The sequence below is a fragment of the Enhydra lutris genome, unplaced genomic scaffold, assembly GCF_002288905.1.
Source record: "Enhydra lutris kenyoni isolate GAN:26980312 unplaced genomic scaffold, ASM228890v2 scaffoldscaffold13, whole genome shotgun sequence".
Classification (NCBI taxonomy): Eukaryota; Metazoa; Chordata; class Mammalia; order Carnivora; family Mustelidae; genus Enhydra; species Enhydra lutris.
Window position 1 is genome coordinate 34,737,920 of NW_019154097.1, and position 10,330 is coordinate 34,748,249.

General features: G+C 57.8%; 1 protein-coding gene across 3 annotated transcripts in view; it reads left to right on the plus strand.

Moving 5' to 3' along the window:
- Positions 1-9,686, plus strand: part of LOC111145696 (far upstream element binding protein 3) — a 49,728-nt gene extending 40,042 nt beyond the window's left edge. For 2 of the 3 annotated variants that reach the window (XM_022500807.1, XM_022500808.1), the window contains exons 13-19: positions 1,934-2,094; positions 2,866-2,939; positions 3,225-3,305; positions 3,499-3,575; positions 6,091-6,162; positions 7,413-7,540; positions 8,457-9,686. In XM_022500807.1, coding sequence (XP_022356515.1) covers positions 1,934-2,094; positions 2,866-2,939; positions 3,225-3,305; positions 3,499-3,575; positions 6,091-6,162; positions 7,413-7,540; positions 8,457-8,465 — 602 coding nt within the window. In that variant the 3' untranslated portion in view covers positions 8,466-9,686. The remainder of the gene's footprint in view (positions 1-1,933; positions 2,095-2,865; positions 2,940-3,224; positions 3,306-3,498; positions 3,576-6,090; positions 6,163-7,412; positions 7,541-8,456) is intronic. The other variant, XM_022500809.1, reaches the window with a different exon arrangement.
- The last annotated feature ends 644 nt before the right edge of the window (positions 9,687-10,330 follow it).

Here is a 10,330-nt window from a genome sequence, read left to right on the forward strand (position 1 = left end):
CCATGATAAATAACAGCAGCGGCGACAGAGCGACCAGCCCTGCTCTTGTCAGGCAGGCCTTTTAGCAGGTTTGATTAATTGCTTTACGATTTCACGTCCAGCTGAGGGGCCACTGGTGGGTCGCTTCTGCCCCCCATCAGGTGGAAGAATGGACAGGCTGCTGAATGAGCCTGTAGACAGCCACCATGTGCCAAGCTGGTGACCTCATTTTGAAGGAAGATGAACTTAAATGAACTCCTCCCGGCCCCGCGCAGTTTCTCGCTGCCTCTTCCCCCGATCACCATGCTGCCCTGCTCTCGGGCCTCGCGCCGCGCGGCTGCTCCAAGTGCCCACGGCAGCCGGGCTCCACGTGCGCGCCCTTTTGTGTTCTTGCCTCTGGAAGCCCGCGGGGCCCGGGGGAGGCTGGAGGATTCCTGCAAGCACTGGGTGTGCGCTAGGAAGGTTTCCAGTTCCTTCTTCTTGACCTTCCTTAAGCCCCAGAAGCACTTTGCCCAGGAGCAAAGCTGCTCCCTTTGCGTGGTGCTGAGAGGATGAAATTGTGACACGGGAGCGGAGGCCGTAGTTGTAGGGCTGGGAGGGGCTCGCTCTGACCCAGAGGCCACCGAGCAGCTGGAAGGCTTTTCTGTGACTTTCTGCATTGGCCAGTGCTCTGTGCTTGAGGTGGAGGACGCAGGGTTGCTCTTAAACCGTAGCAGAACCTGAAGGAAGGTCTGACGCGCTGTTGTTTTTTATTTGCTTTTCAATTGAAACCCATCCTCCGCTAAACTGACACGCTGCACGCGCCAGTTTGAACAGAGCTTTCCCCGAAGGCCAGCAGCTTCCTGGCTTCCTCCGGGCTCCTTCCCCGCAGTGTCCGCCTTCGGGAAGGCCCACAGGACCCCGGCTCCGATTGTGCCCTCTGGGCCTGTAGCATCCCAAGAGGGTGAGATAAGACACAACACGGGCCGGGCGTGCTCTTGGGATCTTCCTTGTCTACTTGCTTGATGGGCGTGATGGGTGCCCAGCAGCAGCTGGAAGGACTGTGCACGTGTTACCCAGAAATGACAAATGTCATTTCAGGTTGGTTTTGACTCTGGGCGGGGTGGAGTGATACAGAGACTGGCCTGTAGTCTTTGCTTTTGATCATTTGGGGTTCTCTGGTCGCCTGTACCAGATTTTCCAGACTGTCTTTTTCTGATGTTGCAAGACTCCGTGCTCCTGGGTTTTCCTTGTATTCTGCCCCCACTACCACCACCCCAGTTGAGCAGGACCGATCTGTAAATTCTGTGAAATTTCAAAAGAAGAATCAAACCATTGTGACACTGCTGGACCTTTTGTTACGCAAATCTCATTAAGAGACTAGAACTCTCAAAGGTTTTTCAAAGGGTCCAACTAAATTTTCATTACCCCGCTCCACCCAGGCCTCTGTGACCCCCATCCTCGGCTGCCTCTCTGTCTAGACCTCCCCCGCTCCACCCCCCAGAGGAGGCAGGGACTTGAGAAGGGCCTCGGAAGGCCTGAGTGGGCTCTGGCCATTGTTGGAGCCCGTGGCCGGTCTGTTTGCGCTGGTGGCGGGGAGGGAGCCGCAGGGCTGAGGACAGAGTGTGTTCCCCCGGCAGAGGCGGGCTTGCAGTGAACCTCCAAGAGCCCAGCTCCGGCGTGCACACCCTTGGGCTCCAGGCCCTGGCGTGGGTGCCGTGCGGTGTCTGGCCTCAGCCTGGCTCAAGGAGAAGAACCAGCTTCCTCGCTCTTCAGTCTGGTTTTACAAATGAGAGAGCCCTGGTGTTTGTCAGAACAGGGGTTTCGGAGTCCGTTGAAGGTACTTGTCTGCTCTCGGGTGAGGGCCGGGGTGCGGAGGACACCTTTTCCTCCCCTAAGTGGCAGAGGACCGCCGGGCCTCTGGGTCTGCCGCAACTGCCTCTTACCCTTGTGTCTTGTGTCCACCTGTCTGCAGGGGGCGAGAGCATCAAAAGCATAAATCAGCAGTCAGGCGCGCACGTGGAGCTGCAGCGGAACCCCCCTCCCAGCACTGACCCCAGCCTGCGGATGTTCACCATCAGGGGTGTCCCTCAGCAGATCGAGGTGGCCAGACAGCTCATAGATGAGAAAGTTGGCGTACGTACAAGGTCCTTCCCTGCCCGGCTTAATGATAGCTGGCTTTTCTTCTGGACGTCCAAGGCACCCGCTCCTCCCCAGAACCTGGTACCTCCTGTGCCTTCCGGTCCGCATGTCACATGAGGGCGGCCCCTCCCACGTTGCCAAGGGGGAAGGTTGGGGCCCAGGGATGCCAGGGCCAGGCCCCGGGCGCGCTGGAGGAAGCCCCCTGGCAGAACTCACCGAGGCCCCCGAGGCCCCGCAGCGCAGCAGCTCAGGCCCAGAGCCGGGTCCCCTGCAGGCTTAGATGAGCAGCTGGGGCAGCAGCCTTCCCCCAGCACCGCCCTGGCGGCCAGCCCTGCAGGCGGCTTTCATTGACTCTGGCTTTAGTTTCAGGCACCTCAAAGCAGATAAAGAAAGGGAGTGTTGATGGAGGACAGATTGGCCACTGCTCACCTCAAAGGGGACGTAGAATGGCAGAAAGAGCCATGGGCCAGCCTAAATTGACGGGAGAGTCAAGCAGGTTGGTCCCTACCCCCAGGGTGACGCGCTAGGGCACCTGTGACGGCGCTCGTATGGGCTGTGTGGTGGTTTCGGTCACTCGAGGGGGCAGAAGCCACTTCTGCAAGCGAAGCCCCTGTGGGGAAGCGAGGCTAGCGAGTGTCAGAGGATATCTGGATGTCACTTGACTCTGTCCCCAAAAGCTGTAGTCTGCCGGGGGTGGGAGGGGCCTGGGCGGAGGGCAGAGGCGCAGCCAACGCGAAGTGAGAGCTACCTGTGTGCCCCTGACAGGGGACCAGTCTCGGAGCGCCCGGAGCCTTTGGACAGAGCCCTTTCAGCCAGCCACCCGCCGCACCTCATCAGAAGTAAGTCTCTCACGGTCTCGGCGGGAAGAGTTCACTCCGTCAAGAGGTCCTCTCTCCAGCTACTTCTGGGGAGGGCCAGCCGAGAGCCTGGGTGTGAGCAAGACTCTTCCCTCTGCCTCCCTCGGCCGGCCCCTCTAGCCTGTCCATAGCCAACTGGCCGGTCCCAGGGGTGAGGGCCTTCCCGCAGGGAGGAGGGCCTTGTCAGCGCAGGCATCCCCGAGCGGCTGTTCCCCCCGCCGGTGGTCCTCAGCCTGCCATGTTCATTTGTTCTTCACTTTCTTTCAGCACGTTTCCCCCGAGGAGCTCGGGCTGCTTCCCGAGCATTGCTGCTAAAGTGAACGGAAACCCGCACAGTACCCCTGTGAGGTAGGCGACCTCTCACTCCCTCCGTGTGGTTCTCTCGGGACTCTTGGGACCAGGGCTGCCACGTGGCCACTGCCCAGGGGTGGGGGGGAGCCGTGAAGCACCAGATCACGGATAGCCTGGCGGGAGGTGGATCCAGTTGAGGAGATGGGGGTGTGGCTTGCTCTGGAACGAATGACTCTTTTGTCCTCCGTAGTGGTCCTCCAGCCTTTCTGACCCAGGGATGGGGCAGCACCTACCAGGCGTGGCAGCAGCCCACACAGCAGGTCCCAAGTAAGTGACCCGGGAGGAGGTGGGACTGCGCACGCCACATGGGAGGGCTGGGGGGCTGACGTGTCTGGAACGCTCTAGTTGCATCTCTTGGCCAGTACGCCCGCACGTCCCTCCCCGGAGCTGCCAGGAGCACCTGGGGCAGCGGGAGCCACCAGCAGCCCTGTGGTGGGCCTCCAGCGGAGCAAGGGAGGAGGCCGGCCCTCTCCTGGCCCCCCTTCCAGCCTTTCTCTCCCATCTCCTCTGTTCTTCTCAGAGCTAGGGGCTCACAGATGGGTTGGACCTGGCCCAGCCTGCAGCCCCTCCCCTCACTGCCCTCCCAGACAGGCCCCCACCCCGGCTCGGGCCTGTTGGTGACCATCTCCCCCTTTTCTCTCCAGTACTGCCTTAGAAGGGATGGTCTTTCTGTCTCCTGAACGTTCCAGAAAGCACACAGCTGGAGAGTTAGCTCAGTGGAGGGACACCTCGGCGGGACAGCTGACCATTAGAGAAGGTCCCTGTCGGTGTCCAGTCCCCTCGGCCTGCCCCCGGGCCCCCACACAAGCTTCAGGAATCCTTCTGGAGTTGGATTCTCACGCAGCCTTCAGAGCCAAACCAAACCAAGCTGCTTACCTTCCGTGCTTCGCCCTGCGGCTGTTTCTGTCGGGGGCGTCCTTCCACGCGGCTGCCTGTGGTCCTCGTAGCGCCACTCCGCTTTGTGGCTGCTTGGCTCACAAGGGACGGAGCCCGGGTCCCGGCCCCTCCCGCTGCCCCTTGAGCAGAGCGCCGCTATGAGGAAGCCCTGCCCGGGGTGCCTGCTCCAGGTCCCAGCTGCACGAGCACCCTGTGGGGTCTGGAGTCCAGAGGCCGAGGCCGTGTGTGGCCTTACACACCTTCCCCTCCTCTGGCCTCCAGTTGGTGTCTAAGAAATGAAAGGTTTGGGTTCGATTTCCAGAGTAACCGTGAGCTCTGACATTGTATGGTTGCATTTACCCCCCCCCCACCTTTTTTTTAACAAAATGTCTCAAACATGCAGAATATTAGAAAGAATTTCACCGTGAACACCTGCACGCCCCCCCCCCTCCCGCCCTTGCCAGAGTCCCCGGGCCCGTCTCACCGCACTCACTTGCTCCCAAGCCTGTTTGCGTTTCCTGTTCTGATGGAAAAGGGCCTGCGAGACAAGAGGTGGCCCCGGGCTGTCCCGGGCGGACTTTACATTTGCTCCATTGTCCGGGACAGAGACTCTTGTGGGAAAGCCCTAGACTGGGGGCGTGGGTAGGGGACATGTCCTCCTGCCTGAGGGGAAGTGACCCCTGTGCCACGGTTCCGCGCCCCAGCTCTGCTCCCCAGCTCCACTCCCCGCCGCAGGCAGAGGCCTATAGGGCAGAGTGAAAGAAAACACAGGGCCTGGGTTCTTGCCTCTTCCCGTCCTTCGTCTCGTGGTGCTGAGCTGTGTTTGTCTCTAGGGGCGGTGAGAACTGGTTTCTGTCAGTGAAATCTCGTTTGGAAGAACCGGCCCGCTTTCCCACACCCTCCAACCACCCTGTTCTGTGCCCAGTATTGTCCTGAGGCCCTTCACGCCCTACTGGGAGGACCAGGACGGGGAGGGGATGCTGCTCCCCGTGTGCTCCTCCCACCTCACTTCCTTTCCCAGCCCCACACACAGACTCCTGTCACCCCACACCCCTCCTCAGACTGCAGTAAATCACTTAGCAGGGAAGACACTTTGCCGTGACCACGGTCACCAGCGTGTCCTGCCCGCTGGCTGCCACCTGCGGTTCTAACAGAAGACAGGACAGAAGGGGGGCCAAGCAGGGAACACACAAGCCAGCCCTGACCTCGGTGGGGAAGAAGGTCCCGACTTGTTGCTCTGGTCAGGGCTTATGAATCCTTCACGCCCGGGCCAGGCGGCTGCCACTCCGCCCGCCCCCGCAAGGTCTTTGCTGCCAGTGCCAGGCAGAGCGGGCATCCCGGCTCGCCCGCCAGGAACAGCCCCACACACCTCCTGTCCCCATCTGCTCCTCCCCTAGAAGGGCACGAGGCTAAATCAGACTCAGGTGCATGTTGTGGCACTCGGCCCCTCTGCTGCGTGTACCCCGTCTTCTGTCACAGTCGCCAGGCTCGGTCTCTGAGCTGTTTTCCCACGTGCTTTCCCTGCACTTGGGCTTGTCCGGAGTGAAAGCCATTAGTCTGTGCAAGACCGGCCGGGTGACCAGAGTGCGGTCAGCACCCCTGGGATTCTTTGTCCGGTTTGGAGGGCGACTCAGGGAGCCTCAGACTCTGTCACTCTGGCCTCGGGGGCTCCCCAAGCTCAGATCTCCATCTGAAGGGTCGAGGCTGTTCTGACCCATTGCTCTTGGGGGTTAGCTGTCCTGTCAACGCCCTCTTCACAGGGACCTCCGTCACTCCTCCCAGGCCCCCTGCAGGCATCGCGGTTTCCCTGGCCACTGCCCTCCGGGGCAGCGGGACTGGGCCCGGGCTAAGTAAGGCGCGGCACTCAGCCGGCGGGGGCCTGACGGCTTTTGTGTTCCCCGCACAGGCCCGCAGAGCCAGCCGCAGAGCCGCCAGCCCGACTACGGCAAGGCCTGGGAAGACTATTACAAAAAGCAGAGTGAGTGAGCTGGCCTTCTGACGAAGCAGACCCCCAGGCCCCGTGCCCCCACGCCTGTCTGTGGGCCTCCTTGCCCGTGGTTCCCTGTCACCTTTGTTTTTTTCTTCAGTGTTTTCCCTGTGTGACTTGGTCTCAGTCCCCGCTTTTGTCTCCCTGCGTCCCCTGTGTGTCCGTCAGAGGGAACGTGGTGAAGTCGCCCACCTTCTGGACGCCAAAGGGCCTGAGGACAGCTTGGGGCCTGCTGTCCCGTCCTCAGCCGTCCCCTCTGGAGCCGCTGGGCCAGGCCTCAGAGCAGCAGGCATCCCGGTCCGTGGCCGTCGCGCTGCCTCCCGGCTCTTTTTGGTCGCTTCAGGGCAGGGACCAGAGAAAGGGTGAGACGGCAGGAAGGGGGCCTGCCATCAGAGCCGGTGCCCGGGCGCCAGTTTCCCTGCTCGAGTAAGCTCGTGCTCTCAGCTGTGCCGGGAACCAAGCCCATCTTGTTAACAAGAGAAGAAAAGAATCGAGTAACAGCAACCAAAATGAGTCCTAAATCCCCGGTACAGTTTCCGAAGTGCCGGGCGGGAGTGTGGTCGGGGTGGAGCCGGCCGGTGTGACCGCGCGGGGCATTCCCTGCTGGTTGGCAAAACCAGGCCGAGGGCCGCAGTGGCCCGCTGAGAATCACCCCGGGCTTCGGTGGGGTCAGGGAGGTCATCGCCGCCCGGAGCCCCTGCTGAGACGCCAGATGCCCCGCCTCCCCCAGACCTCCCAAATGCAGACGCGCAGGCACGCGTGGGCCTGTGTTTCCAGCCGTCCTGGGATTGGAGCCTGCGCAGGGGCACCCCCGCACCCAGGCCGGGGACCCGCACTCCTTTCCCTCTTCCTCCCTCCCGCTCGTCTCCCCCTCCACCCACCACCACCCGGCCGACTGTCTGTGCTGTTTCTCTGTGTGTCTCTCTCTGTCTCTCTGTCTGTCTCTGTCTCTGGCAGCTGTGGGGCAGGCAGACGGGCCGCAAGGGTGATGGGAAGCACCGACAGCCAGCCGTGAGGTCTGGGGGCAGAGCAGGGCCAAGCAGCAGGCAGCTCAGAGCTCTCTGTGCCCCTGGGCAGCGCCCGGCCGCACGGCGTCCCGGTGGCTCGTCCAGCGTCCAGAGGGAGACTGCGTCGGCCCTTGTTCCAGCTGTCCCGGGACCCCTCCGAGCTGACAGCGCCCTTTGCCTTCCCCGAGTTTGTCGCCACCCCCGCTAACCTCCGTGCTTTCCTTTGTCAATCAGGTCACGCTGCCAGCGCCGCTCCTCAGGCCAGCTCCCCGCCGGACTACACAGTGGCCTGGGCGGAATATTACAGGCAGCAGGTCGCTTTCTACGGGCAGACGTTAGGGCAGGCGCAGGCCCACAGCCAGGTCAGTAGCGGCGCGGGCACCTCCAGGCCAGCCCGAACCCCCTTCCTCCCGGGCCTGTGGCAGGAAGGCCGGGCTGTGGAGGAATGGCTCAGGCTCCATGCCCTGGAGACAGCAGGTTTGGGCCCCGTGAGAGAGGAAGTGCCTGCCCCTCCCTCATGTCCGAGCCCTGAGACTGTGGTGCCGAGGGGCACTCCGTTTCTCTAGGCCTCAGTTTCCCCCACCGTCCACGAAATGACCAGACTTTATGACTCTGGGCGGGCTCGGCACTGCAGTAGGGACTGTGGGAGTCACACTCACCACTGTTCTTAAAGAGAATGGTGGCCAGACTGTCCCCCAGTCAGCGGCAAGGGGCAGCAGGAGGAGGGCGAGTCCAGACACTCTGAAGGCCGGGGCAGAACGCCAGATCTCCACCCTGTGTGGAAGCCAGGAGTGCTCTGTCCAGGCAGAAGCCGAAAACGGATTTCTTACTAACATAGGGAGCATGGCCAAAGGCTGCCCTAAGGCGTGTCTCAGGTGTGCTCTCCAGGTGACCTGATGCTGGCCAGGTCCCCATGGACAGCATGCCGGTTCCCACAGCCCCTAGACCCAAAGCTCGCTGGTCATCTCACTGCCAAAGTGGTCCCTCTGTGCCTGGGCCCAGTGGAGACAGGTGTCGGGGCTGGTGGGTGGCCAAGGGGAGGGACGCGCTCCCCTGCCCCACCCCCCGTACCTGGGCTTGGGGAGCTGCCCAGGGCCTCCTGTGCAGGAGAGGGTTTGTTTGTCCTGGATCCCAGGATGCATGGACGCGGGCCATGTGTTCGTGCCCCCTGAGGAGCCAGAGGGGACCTGTGCCCCAACCCCTGAACCTTCAGAGCCCCAGACTGAGACGAGGTCATAGGAGCTGACCTCACTAACTTCTGTCCCCTTCTTTCCGCAGGAGCAGTAGGACGGCAACCTGCGGCTCTTTCCTCCCCGAAATCATTGTGAGCGAAAACCTATTTGTAACAGAGGTTTTTAGATTTGCAAACCTTTTGATGAAGAACCTTTGTTTTGTTCTGTGAAACACTATATTTAGATTAACAGGATTTTTCTAAAAATCGGGAAAATTAGTTACTAAAAATTGCTGATAATTTGTTTCATTATTTTTGTTTGTTATTTCAAATGTGTAAGCTCTGGGATTCTCTCTGGAGTGAGACCTGCAAATTCAGGCACCAGCGCGTGCCTCAGAGCAGTGACATTTCAACACGATGTGTTTCTGTTTTGTTCTGTTCCGTTTTGTTGTGTGTCTTTTTATTTACAGTTTTTTTCTGTTGCAACAGAAAGTGGCTTGGAAGTCTTAGGTGGTATGTAACAAATTCTTTAAAAAATTTTTAAACAGTATTTAAATATTCTTAAATGTGTAAATTCATTAAATGTTTTACTTCTAATTTCTTGTTATCTTGGCTGTCTGGTTTTATTGCATTTTTTTAAAAAACTGAACTATTATGTATTGTAATTAATTATGTGAATTCTGAATTGAGACAGATAATTGTATTGCTGTCCAATAGGGATTGGGAGGGGGCATTTTATAGGGTTTGTATAATTTCTAGAGTGCTAAAGGGGTAATATAAAAACGTGTCCGTGTGTTTAGCATACGTTTTTTTTTTCGTGTCTCCATTACCAGTTGCAATTGTGTATCTAAGACCTCCAAGCTTGTTTTAAAAACAAAACGAAAAACCTTTCTGTCTTCTCTCAGAAATATAAATACTGTTATTTTTAATATTAAAAAGAAATTCGATATAACTTTTAACAAACACTGTGGAACGTTAAACCGCGTTAAAATGTAGTAACTGTTGTTTAATTCCAAGATGTTTCTTCCTTTTTTCTTTTAAATATTTTCTTAATATTTGTCAAATTAACTAGATGAATAAATAAATCTAGTATTAACCACCATATGAATTAAATAATTTTGATTTAATAAAAGGGATAATATGATTTCCGGTGTTTACTGTAGTGCGTCTTGTACAGATAACATGTATTTTTAAAGGAAAGAAAAACGAAGTCGAAGCTATTTTTTCTTGCATTTTTAATTGACCTGAGGGACATTCCGTTTGAAATGTTTCTGGGTTTTTCTCCTTATTTTCCTTATAATGCTTGAAATGTCTAACTATTAAAAAAAGGCAGTTGGAAAATGTTATGCATGTCGTTTTTAAAAAAAAAAAGTGTTCTTTTTATTTGACTGACAATTCATTTTACACTCTATATAATAAAATTTCCACAAGCCGTCTTGTGGGCGAAGTATTTTTAGTCTGTTTGCTTTCCTTTCCGCCCAGGCCCCTCCCTCTGCCCCCGTGCCCCCCGAATAAAATCGAGCGAAGGTTCTCACTCTACCAGCCCGACTTGGAGCCCGATCTAGATTTCTAGCTACTTCGTTAAGCTAATTTTATTTTAATGGCTTTGCATAATTTGACAGTCTGACTCCAGAGCCTTGGTTACCATCAGCCCCTCTTACCTGTCAGTCTAAGCCGCTCTTGACGTGGGTGTGACACTGAGAAGTCAATAACGAGTGTCCTCGAGCAGAGGCGCTGGCAGGAGAAGCGGAGCTGGAAGCTTCATTTAAGGGAGGTTGTGACCAGCTCCCGCAGCTGGATCAGCTCACTTCCCGTAACTGAGTCAGCTCGCCCCCTCCCTCCACCCGCTCCCCCCCAACACACACACACACACACACACACCCCTCCCTGGCGCAGAAGGTAGGGCTGCCTTGGCCCGGCACACTGGGCCGCTGCCGTCCTCCCACAGTCTTCTCTGGCTGCGGCTGCCCGGGCTGCTCCC